This window comes from Acanthaster planci, linkage group LG01, assembly GCF_054643075.1.
Source record: "Acanthaster planci isolate LZ-2023a linkage group LG01, COTS_SCS, whole genome shotgun sequence".
Taxonomy (NCBI): Eukaryota; Metazoa; Echinodermata; class Asteroidea; order Valvatida; family Acanthasteridae; genus Acanthaster; species Acanthaster planci.
The window spans coordinates 27,926,905-27,939,808 of record NC_141777.1 but is presented as its reverse complement, the minus strand read 5'-3'; the positions used below and the strand labels follow the sequence as shown (position 1 = coordinate 27,939,808).

Below are 12,904 nucleotides of genomic sequence, written 5' to 3'. Positions count from 1 at the left end.
CAAGCCAACTCGGACCCATGCCAACACGGACACACGACCAACTCGGACATATGCCAACTCGGCCCCAATACTAACCCGGACCCACGACCAACTCGGATCCACAACCAACTCGGACCCAATACTAACTCAGACCCACGACCAACTCGGACCCAAACCCAGGAGCGTAATTAACTTTTAGGCAGATGCAGGAATTCATCCATACAGGCCTGAACCGACTGTCCAAATAACGCAAATAGGTTGGTAATTTCGAACAAAACAAATCAAATCATTTTAAAATAAAAATGTGGAATATTTCCCATTGGCTTGGAGACGGTTTTGAAGCGTCGTATGTCTGCTCGCGAGCTCATTAATTAATATTTTGTGATCCCACAGTTTCTTATTTTTTACAATAAGACGTGCCATAATCACGAGGGATCATAGAATTATTTATGTAAATCCCGAATTTGGGATTGATAGTTTCCGGTTCAGAGTATTTCTTTCACAAAAAGCCCCACAATGCGGGCCTATTTTGGATAGAGGCAGGCGGCTACATCCATATGAGCGCATAGTTTTACTACTATTAGGGGGGCATCTTCGGGAAAAGGCGAATAAAAAAGTTCATAAAATTGAAACGAAAAGTGATCGATCTAGCCATAATCTTGAATTTCCAGCGAAAAAAATGAAGGCCAACCTCTTCGCGAGGTTCAACAGTCGGCGGTATTTCGGTCTACGGGGGCGTATTTGGTGTAATACAACCATAAGACTCAGTGGGTCCGAGTTGAAGCGAGGTGGGTCCGAAATGGCGTGGGACTGAGTTGGTCCTGGGTCCGAGTTGGCATGGGTCCGAGTTGGCATGGGTCCGAGTTGGAATGGGTCCGAGTTTTCCGAGTTGACCTGATCCCAGCATGGCATGCCAGTAAGAGGTAATTGGCCAGATGTTATAGCCCGGGCAGTTCAAATTCCTTCTGTGTCCTTCCTCTACGGTTTGACAAAAATCAAAGTACTTTGTTTTGTGCTGTTTTGAACTTTTTTTAGAAGGGGGTAGATTTTATAAACATATGGAAATTGGTCAAGGGAAAAATACAAGTGAGAAATTCCTGCCTGTGTGGATCCTTCAAATAAAGGTGACTGTCAACGTTGAGTTCTACATGTAGGCCTTACTCTGACTTTCGCAAGCAGCCAGCAGACAGTTAATTAAACATCATCTGCTTCGACAAAACCCTTTCACATAATTTGATCATCGAGGCTCTTTGACAGCAAAGAAATAAAATCTTAAACATCAAAAGGTACCTTTCAAGATACTGTACTTGTTTATTTTTTAATAAATGTGAAAAAAATTTGAAATATATACCATTAAATAGCATATAATAATAATAATAATGACAATTTATAGAGCGCAAAGATCCACCAAGGTGCTCAAGGCGCTAATACATGTACATTGAAATTAATAATAAAATTAATCCTTAAATGTCTCATTGAAGAGATAAGTCTTCAGATCCTTCTTAAACTGCAGGAGAGAAGGGGAAGATCATAACCATGCCGATAGATTGCTCCAAAGACAAGGAGCAGCACATGAAAAAGAACGACCTCCCATGAATGAAATGATCTGGGTTAAGAAGATTCATATTACTGGATCAAAGTCTACATATGTAACTTAAGTTTACAAATTTATATAGCAATACGTTTCCAAGATGAATTATGGATAGATCAAGTGAAATGTAATTTCAAACTTTATAAACAAACTTTTATTACATTAACTAAAACAATTTGTAACAGGAACAGTGTTGGAATAACAAATATATGGTAGGGAAAAGAGGAAATGGATGGGGGTTGTCATCTTGTTATCAGACTGATTGTCCAACACTTAACAAAAGTGATCAGTTAAACAGTTCATACAAAACTAGTATTTAAGAATAAACCATCAAGTCCAAAATCAAACTTTACAAATGGCACTTGAAACAATTTTAACATTTCTACTTTTCCTGTAAGAAACAGAGCATTACTGCTCACTTTCTGTTAGTGGGATGAATTCTTACCTTCTTATTAATAATAACTGTAACATATACCAATACACTATGTTGTTGAAACATTTTTGAAATTGCTACACATATTTTATTGCTTAAATGATTTACTGCAACTACTAATCGGTGAAAGCCATTTTGAAAATCTTGCTGTCTGATTATTACCATTAAGTGCAAAGTTACTCTAAATATTGAAGTGATGTATTAAATACAGTAAAACATCAAATTGCTCTTGGCAAGGGTTGTTAATATTTCCATCTGGATGGGTTTGTCGGTGCAAGGCTTTTTATCTACAAGGCCCACCAATACAGAGTACCAACAGACTCAGCTAAACCTCGCATGGGGAGCTGTCAGCAAGTCATGGACTGTCTAAAACAAAGTATCTGAGTTTGGAGCAGCAAAGATTCAAGTTGAACAGAAAAATGACTAAGTGGCATTCAGTGCTGAAAAATGTGCACCAGTAGGTAACTATTTAATTATTGGGTACTGGTAAATATTACCTATTGAAAATAAATCAAGGTGTAACTAATATTTCTTTATTTTTCTGATGTTTCTTTTTCCTGATGACGTTTCTTTTTCCAGTGTTAAAAAAAATATTCAGCAACTCTCTGTGAATGTTTAATGTATGTATTTAACGTAATCAACCATTAAATTACATTAAATGAAATTTCAGGGACACATAACCTTGATATAAACATAACATTCTTAACATAACATACAAATTCTTCAGAATACTCTTTTAATGTATTCTTTCATTTATACAGATTACCAAAACTGTGTGTTAATTCACTTAACAAACATCTTACTGATTTTCTGGTAACCACATTCTATAATACAGCTTCAACACCTTCTATCACCAAAATGTACAATTAACAGCCTGTATTTACACAGATGTTTAATCTGCTCTGAATCATGCTGAACTTGGCTTTAAAATGGTGAGAATATCTAAGTATCCCTTACAAATGTGCCAATGACAAGTATCCCAGAAAAAAAGTGAAAGCCAAAAGAAACAATATTTAACTGAATTTGGAAGGAAAGAAAAATTATTGAAGATATGTACATGTTTACATGACCAATATACACTTTGACTTAATCATGCCGAGTTACCACCTTGAAGCCACTAAACTCATCCACAGTCTAGGTGTTTGTGTGGTACATATGTCATGGTGCCATTACGCAGAGTATCACTCGGTTCAATGTGTCATATACACAAGTCAGTTGGGGACCAGTCACAATGAATACACATTGCAGGGTACTTTGGCTGATGACCCATCGTTGTGCAACATTTTACCTTTGCTCAGCCAAATTCTGCACTTCGCAGCACCATGACATGAGCCCCAGAGCTGCTAGGAAGTATGAGTCACACAAAAAAAGCATGCTCATGCATGTATTCACATGGAAATATCATGTATCACATCTCATTCTTAAGCCAATTCTCTTTGTGATGTCAGGATTCTCCTTGCTGAGCTTACTGCTTACAGTATCCATGACACCATAGAGAAAGGACACAGAAGGAGTTTGAACTGCTCGGGCTGTAACATCTGGCCAATGACCGCTTTCTGGCATGCCTGGTATGTCCATAGCCAGAGCGCAATGAACGCTTGCTATGCACCCTCTGTTTTACAACCACAAAACCCCTTGGTACCGTATGATTGCCACCGCAATTTGTCAATGGTAATCTGCATCCTTAAAACTTTGTGTACTGAGGTATAGGAAGTTGAATATTCATGCCTTTGTTGGTGCTTGGTATGATCTCATGACAACATCAAATTTAATGCTTGTGCAGTTGCTTGCATTACGCTGAGTGCCGTAAATCTATATGTGCAGTCATTGCCCTCAATGAGCGCTTTCTTCTGGAGTTATTTTGGGAATAAAAAGCCCAGTTGTTTACAAGATTTTGTGTTTTGTTTGAATCATTTTTATTGTGGCGTTTGTACAAAAGTGTATTTTATGAGATTTCATGATCACTCCCTGTGATGAAATAGCGCATTTTGTTCCTAATGAACTAAGCTTACCAGTAGTAGTGAACATTTTCTTGGCCAGCCTTAGCCAAATTCGTTCCAAGTCTTTGAACACTGATGTATTGGACAGAGGAGAATAAAATTAAAACTTTGCATGGATAATGGAACAGTGTATCAAAATTTTAAACGTTTATTTACGATGGCAAAAGTAGGTCTAATATCAGGAATTTTCTCTTTCCCAGTCACATTGATAATTTGTATTTAATTGCCAGCAAAAAGCTAAAGTATTGCTAGTATATTACTGGCCCCGCTTGTCCGGCTAAGATGCAGGCAGTAACCAGGCATTTTTGGAATGTTTTCTATTATTCGTCTGACTAGGCAGCGACCATCATTGAACACTTTGAAGTGCCTGAGTTGTAACTCCTTCTGTGTTCTTCCTCTACGATGACACAAATGGAGGCTGTCCTGGCAGAAACTTTAGCAGCACCAAGTAAAAGTGGGCCCTGGGCAATCATGGATATTGCAGGAAGCTGATAATCGCTGAATTCAGTACTTCCACCTGTGTCTTTCTTTTTGCTCCATTCAAACTTTGGCTGTGTCCGAAACGGGCTTCCAGAGCTACGGCTAGGTCTATTGTCTACGCGTCTCCACGCATTTCTAATGGAGTGAAGAACCTAGACCTAGCTCTAGACAAGAGATTCGGATGCAGCCTATGTTTAAACTTTTACAGCATTTCTTTACATGTATTCTGTTTCTTGCAGGGAAGATAAGCTTGCAAGGACCCCTGGAAAAATATTAATGGAATGCAGGGTGTCTTGTGAAACCAATCAGCTAAAAAGGTATTGAAGATTCTTGTTGACTTTTAAGGAATGTTTTACTTCTTTTACAACTATGTGCTTTATTTTAATACTAAAATTACTAGAGCCCTTGTCTACCAATGCTGTTGGCATTATTTTTTTCAACGACTTTCCTTTTTCCTGTTTTAGGGGAAAGGTATTTAGACTTTTGTGCATGGATCCCACACACAGCGTCCCTTACTGGTAAATATTCAAAAACACAACAGTCAGTGTGGGGCACCAGGCATGCAATGATTCCTGCGGGATAACACTTAGTAATTAAATAGCACACATGAACCACTGGGGCATTGGTTCCTGTCTCCTCCTTTTGAAGTGAAGAACACTGTGGAACCATGCATTCTCACTGTTTGCTTTAATGCCGCATTTTCCTACAGATGAATTGGTGCCCTGGATCGCTTCATATCAGGAGGGACTCTAGTGACAGTGAAAACACTGTGCTAGCTGCTGTTTAGATAAGCCATCAATAACCAGTCATTCTAGAAAGGTTGGGGCGATGTCGTCGTCATCATTACCAGGGCCTTCTGATGTACAGGTGTGCACAATGACAACAAGACTGGGTCTCCCAACCAATGTCAGTGGACAAAAGGCATGTGCAAGTTTGTTTTACGTACCTCATGTGAACTTTAGAATTCAAGAAGTCCACAGAGACGTTATATGGACGTGCCCAGGTTGGCAAATTTCCACCTCTCTGAAATATTGCTTAAAGGGCATTTTGACATCAAGTTTATCTGTCACAGTGGAAGAAAAGAGAGTATTTTCACCGAGTTTTCTTCACTATCGGACAAACAAATGAATGTTCACGTTAGGTACCTCACAAACAATATGCAAGTGTCCTGACATTACCAGCACAACATAAAAAAAGTTGCCCTTCTTCTTTTATACATATTCCCGCTTTTCACCGTAGCGACATCAAACCCAGGTAATCACATCAAAGAGCGGGCCCAAATACACCCAGCAGGATATCCAGCTTGTGGTGTGGGGGGGGGGGGCGGATTAATCAGCGAATGCATCTCTGATCCCATTCAACATGATGTTGTGGAGAAAAAAAATCCAAAAGCCTTACGGTCCCGACATCCATGCTTTTATTTGCTGCATATTTGATACATAAATATAACGAATACTTTCTTTTATTCACCCATTTTTTTGAAAAAAAAATTTAAAATTCCACGAGAATTTCCACGGTGGGGGGCAAGTTACCCCCACCCCGTCCCCCTGCTGGATACGCCACTGAATATACCCTTAAATTCAAACAAAACTCCTTGCTGCTGCCTCCCACTGTCACCATATTTATTAAAATCTTGCATAGAAAGCATTCTACTGTACTTTACACTTATTACCCAAAGGAGCAGCACGCTACAGGTTTGTGTAAAAATGGGGGAAAAGATTAAGACATTAAAATTCTTGGCAGCGAAAAGATTTTTCAATCTGTGCTTGTGATGCTTGGTATTATGTTTATTTCTTTCGGTGCAAGTATTTATATATTTTATAATTTTTTACAGAATCTGTCACCAACCACAGAGGTTGGGAGGTGTGTCCAGTCTGGGCAACTTCAATTGGTTTACTTGTTCCTTAAGATGTTCTTGGCCCTCTTGTCAGCTTGCGAGATCCTCTCCTCATTGGATTCTGCCTGTAAAGGACATTGGTTACCAGTGAAAAATGATTAATTCAGGCATTTAATAGATCCACACGACAAATAATTGTTAAATGGTGTAACGGGTGGAAGCCAGAACATCTATGATGAACATGGGGTCTTATGAACCTATCCTTAACAGCTCAACAATGTTTTAGTGCAAAATTTCCAATAGATGAATCTGAACTTTCAATCTCTGTACACTCAAGGAAAATCCCTGCTGGCCATCGGTCAAAGACCAGTTATTTTATACACTACAGCACCACTGAGAAGGGGTCTTCAGGTGCGGCCATCTTATTCCAGATTCATCTTTTAAGTAAATGATAGGGGCAAACATTTAGAACTCAAAAGAGGGGACTGTCGTTTGCAAGAATAAATGACCACGCCTGTCTCTATTGTTTTTGTACCTAGCCAAATAGTACGTGCAATATTTTATTGACAAGTTTGATGATTGCACCATAAGATCTTCCTCGGGACTGTAAAAACTGTTTTCACATTGTGGGAGATCAGGTCAAAGGGCAATATCAGTGACCAAGGGGACTATTGAGTGCATGTAGACCTTTTTTTTTCAGAGGACCAGGCTCTTAATAAAAAACAAGGTATTTTGACAAATGCTCACCTTTGATAAACTGAATGCTGTGTTTATAAAGACCGACCTCAAGGACAAGACACAGAACAAAAACGACTAACTTTCACCAACAGGACAGAATGCACAAGACAGACATGATGGAAAGGCCGGCCGGAAAAGAAAGTCAGGACTAACGAGGGAAGTCGTCGTCCAAAAGTATAATCAGGACATGTCATTCACCAACGTGACTATAAGATCATGTTACAAGACACAAAGTGCACATAAAACTCCTTGGATAAAAACATCAGGTTTGTTAAGGTTACCTAGGTAGAATTCAAATAACAAACTTGAAAGGACAGAAACAAAACAGGAAGGGAGGGAAACATGGACAGTGCCAGTCTGACAAACTAACAGGTATGTACGTAATCAAATAAAATGTACACATTGTGGCCACAACAACTTCCAACACAACATTAGGATGACAAGCAATATAGATTTACACATTTTACAAAAATATAGCATAAAAACTGAACAAAAAGTTGATTGTTTCCAAATATAGTTTTTCAGTTAACATTAGTCCCGCTTAAAAGCCCAAACATTTGACCGTAGTCCCCCATCCCCCTAAAACGTTTCCAGCTTAATGGCTAGTTTTCAATCCGATGAGAGCATATGTGAGCATGTGAAAGCAAATTTATGATGCCAGTACCAACAATCAAGCTGCCAATGAGCAAAGGTTGAACATATTCTAAGAGGCAAATTTTGCAGCAAATGCTTTTTGATGTCCATTCGTTGTTTCCATTCAAATACACGAAGTATGAACACACCTTAACAGAAATGAAATCAATGAAACAATCTCTCACGAAATACAGCGTAAGAATGGATGTCTTTCAGCATGACCATGCATGGTATTTGTGCACATAAGCATCGATGGTGCATGTTGATTTTAAGCCTTTATAAGTTGACGCAGCAAAAATGAACAATGAACAAAACGAGAAAAGTGAGCAAGCTTAGCCACTTTATCTCCCTGACAAAGGCTGCACTTTTTCCATTTACAAAATGTATTTCACTGGCATACTTTTGTTTCTCAATATGTGTGAAAGCTTGAAGCTAACAGGAATTCAACCAAACCCCAGAGGCATTTTTCCTTCCTTAATCCACCAAAATCTCGTACAATTCTTTGTACTCAAATGAATTTTGGGATATCATGCCTCAAGTGAATTAATGAGGTCAGAACTCAAGTCAAATGTCAATCAAAATCAATCAAAACCAGGTGTTAGATTTTGGCAGATTTGGTAGGATTATAGTTCAAATAATTCCATGTTTATGTTAAATGAAATAATGTCACTCTATTAATCTAGTGAATTTGGTTCTCTACATTGGATAAACAAATGTAAACATTCCAAACAAACAATAATGTACAGAAAGGAAATCAAATAAATCAACAAAACACAGTGAACATGGAAAAACCTCTGACGAAACTCTGAATCAAAATAAAAATCATTTGCAAGATTTCTTTGAAGTAAAGCTGCATTTAATATTAACATATATGGTAGCAACTGTCAAAGTGAAGAATGTTTGAAGTGTACGTGTAACTGACACTGGTAATGAATTTAAAGATGATTTATAATACTGTTTCTAGTTCATATGAAAGCAATTGCGGCAAATACATGCAGTTTAATTATAGCCATGTTTTAGGGTTTACTTAAATCCAAGTTATCTTTTCTTCAGTGTTCAGTTTTCACCTCTGGATGTTAGAAATCATACTACTTTTGCCCTTGTAAGTTGTCTGTATTTCAATGAAAATTTAGGAAAACAGTTATTTTCTTTTTGAAAAGTTATTTCTGTCAGGCTGAAATTTCAAATGGAAAGGTGGACTACTTTGGTCCCCCCTTCCCTCAATTTATCTTTCCCTTTAACATCTCAAAACTCGGAGCCTTTCCAAGTTCCAACAGATAATTATGACAATTGATGTCTTCCTTCAAAAGTAGAATCTAAAGTATCTACATGTATTCATAATATTTGAGATACTTATATAACGATTAAAATCTTATAGCAAAAGTAATATCTTACAAAGAAAAAATGACGATGGAAAATGTACAATCACGACTAGATTTAATGACATGTTTAAATATTTCCAATTGACTTTTCAAATGTACAGCTGTACTATTTATAATATTTATACTGTGAAGAAAAAGCTTACAATTGCTAATATGAAGGTTATTAAGTACTTCGATTGGAATGCATCAAAATTTCTAGAACCTACAATTAGAAAATACAAGTTGACAAAGAATTTCAAATTTTTCAGAAGAGCAAATGGAGATGATACTAAGAAAAGGTGTATGTTCTGCTTTGTTCTGTTAGTGGTCCCATCCTAAAATAAACATCACCAAGACCAACTTATGGGGGTACATTGCCAACATTTTTTGCTCAAGTTCCAGACTTGAGGGCATTCCACTGAGTAAAAAAATCTGCATTTTCTGCATACTCCTGGGTTACCAATCTTAGCCTCAAAAAAGATTTTTCTTTTTAATCTGTTGGAAAGAGACCACAGTAACAAAACAAAACAAACATCTTTTTACAGAAGCTACAGGGTTATACTTCAATTATTCATAAGAGGATTAAATGTCTATATTGCACACTTAAATATTTATTCAAAAGCCATGAGGTGAATGTTAAATAGTGAGAATATTTCACACAGATAATGCAGATTACAGGTTGAAACAATAAGCCTGTTGTGACTTGCACTCGTTAATTGTTAATGAAAAAAAAGTGGGAATAAACCAAATTTCAATGAAAGGGAATGTCTCAGATTGGTTTCTGATGAATAGTTAAAAAGAAAAATTTAAGGTCTGACACCCACAATGCACGAAATGCTGAATATGAATCATAAATGTAGCTAAAAGCAGATTTTTATGAATCAGTTCTGAAAGGTAAATAGTGAAATAGCAACATTACCAGAAAAGCATAATTATCTGCTTTTTATTAATGCAAAGCTTAAGCATACAAGTACATGCTGAAACAGCAGATCTGCGTTAGTAAATTATACGGCATTAAAGTTGTCAGGCAGGAAAGTTTACAAGCCAAGTTGTTAGTTTGTACATGCTTTTGTAAGTTTAATTTTCGGGCTGTGTTGTTAACATCAAATTTTCCAGTTTGTTTCAGAATTTCGTTATGTCAGGACTATTGACAGCCATCAAGGAGGACTTGTTCCGCCAATCAGCATACACACACTGGATATTTTGACACGACACAGTTCACAGGAAATTTTGTCACAGAAAATTTGAAATCTTCTCGGTTCTGAAGTTGGCCTCTGATAAACTGATAATTTTTTTAGGAGGAAAGTAAGTACATGTAGTACTGGAGTTTCAACTTGATGGAGGGATGAGTAGAAGGACTAAAGACTTTGCAGTTAAAATAAAGTTGGTACACAAAAGTACCACTTTCACTTTTGAGTCCTCGACAGGATAACCTCAGGAAGCAACAATAAATACAAGATCTTCACCATTTCTATCGGTTCTTTATTTTAGCTGCACCAAAGACAGCACTCCTTTCTCAAATAACGAGGCTTCTGTTTGCTCAATACAGGATCCCTGTTGCCATGGCAGCCACGGCGGCAATTTCATCCCTGTGTGCCCATGCATACCAATCTTGCTTTTTTTTTAATGACTCACCGTTTCTTCACATGTTTGATCACAAGGGTCATTGGGGGGTCATTTAGGGCACAGACAGTGGAAATTAATACATCGGTGAGCGTCTCGGGGATGTAATATCCATCCCTGAGTCTGCCAAGCACGGCAACAGACGTGCAAATACAATGCCAATTTCAACCAGACATCTGAGATGCACGACCATGTGTTGAATCAGTTTGGCTAGGTAAAGGTGCAAGATATTCATCAAGACCATATGCATCAATTGACCTATTTTTGAGCGTTAATATCAGACACATTCAAGTCCAAGCATAAGAAGTGTTCATTCTCTAACTTTCAATCAGACAACCACCTTAAACACAACCAACATCACGATACAGTCCAGTGGCCAAAGTACAAGATATAAAGCATTTTTTGTTGCAGTCTTGTATGCCCCTTTCCAATGTGAGGAGGCTGTTAAGAGCTGGAGCACTTAAATGTGAAAAGTGCAGGCACTTTTTGTAAATGGCATCATATGAGGCTTTCATGCAGGAGGCACGATTGCAGCAGCCAACCGGAAACTGTCTGTAATCAGTTTCAGTTTGGCAAACGAATCGCCATAAAAATAATGGCCGAAAGTGAAGGGGAAGTTGCAGTTACCAACTGCTACGTAACTATTTCTCTTCATCAAACCTGTGTTGATTTTCACAAATTCTCACCCCAACTGTCCAAGCTAGACCTCCCCCCAACAGAAAATTACAAACTGGGACATCTATGGATTATGAGAGAGAGGTTGAAACAGACAGCAAACACTCTCCTGGAGCATGCTTTGTTTAACCAAGGCATCTGGTCTAGCAATATGTCTGGATGATTTGTGTCAATAGTTACTGTTGAGAATCTTCTGTGTTTTACTGAAGAGGTTGGCAGTTTCGAGGGGGGGTGGGCTCACTATTTCAAATGAGGTTTTGCAAGGTCCTGCTTTTGACAATCGTTACACAATTGGTTATTGTTGCATTCAGATATGAGGGGGATAGAGATTGAACCACTTCCCAAAAAGGGAATTCTTGCAAAAAACACTACAAGTGGACCTTATCATCACCGTGTTATGTAATAAGCAAGGGGCAAGGCCCACATCCAATATGTAACCAGCACAAAATTGAGTCCACTATTGGATATTTTGAACTCAACCTGCTGACATTTATAAGTGGGGAGAACAGGAAATGCACAACTTGTTCTTATTAAACCTGGCTTGTTAAATAATTTATGTTTGATATCCACCCAAAAATATTTGAATATCCCTTTAAGAAGACTGTAAAGAATTTAGGTGCTTTCCTTGGCTTGTCTTTTTCTGAAGGGTGGCCGTACGTTTTTTAACATTTTTGCCAAGCCTGCTAATCTTTGCTTCTTTTGGAAATGAGACTTATCTACAGAATGGACAGAACTGTGTGTGTCTCTCAGAGGGAATTCAGACCCATGTGACATGTTTGATCAACAACACAGCTTCTGCACTGTTCAATTAGACAGGTAGCAATAGCTGACAAGCACAAGGAAGAACATTTAAAAAAAAAAACAGAATAAAATGATGGCTATTTCACAGATAAGCTGCTGACACATTTAGCAAGTTCAGATGTTAATTATTTCTACCATTCACATTAAATATATTCCACACTATTTCAGGTGAGTGAACAATGAAAAGTTACTTTTTGGAGTCAATTTTTTTTCTATCTAGAAGAATAAAGCATCGTGAATTTCATGTGTTCATTGAATCTCAGCCAGAAGTTATCCAGCACTTAAATACAGTTGGATTTCATCATCCCATTCCTGTGTAAGTTCACTTCAGTGTCAAGCACGCATAAAGGATGAGACAAAAACTGTGATACAATCGGCACTTCCGAGGGATCTTCTTTGGGGGGAAGGGGGTTAATAGAGATTTGCAATGTTGTCAGTGGGATAAGGAGATCCGACAGGCACCCCTGTACACCCCTAGATGGTGGTATCACCCGGCAATCAACCAGTGGGGTGAAGTGATCAAAAACAAACCACCCAAAGGGAGAGGGGATCAAAAAGGTAACAAAGTGCACAGGGGGTGACTTTTATTTGTTCGACTTTGCAGGCAGGAAGGCAGACAGGCAGGTTGACACGAACACACACACACAGGCGCAGGGATGGGGGGGCACTTTGCTCTGAAGCGCATCACTTTTTCAGAATGGTCTCGGCCCGTTTGTTAGCAATCCCAATGCGATCTTTGTTGCTGCCAGCCTG

General features: G+C 38.2%; 1 protein-coding gene across 8 annotated transcripts in view; it reads right to left on the bottom strand.

Annotated features, from left to right (window-relative positions):
• Positions 1 to 1,266: 1,266 nt before the first annotated feature.
• snap25 (synaptosome associated protein 25) overlaps positions 1,267 to 12,904 on the bottom strand; it is a 101,684-nt gene continuing 90,046 nt past the window's right edge. For 6 of the 8 annotated variants that reach the window (XM_022227542.2, XM_022227543.2, XM_022227535.2 and 3 more), the window contains one exon: positions 1,267 to 6,445. In XM_022227542.2, the coding sequence (XP_022083234.1) occupies positions 6,377 to 6,445 (69 nt within the window). In that variant the 3' untranslated portion in view covers positions 1,267 to 6,376. Of the gene's footprint in view, positions 6,446 to 8,525; positions 12,902 to 12,904 lie in introns of those variants that run through there. The other 2 variants (XM_022227537.2, XM_022227536.2) reach the window with 1 other exon arrangement.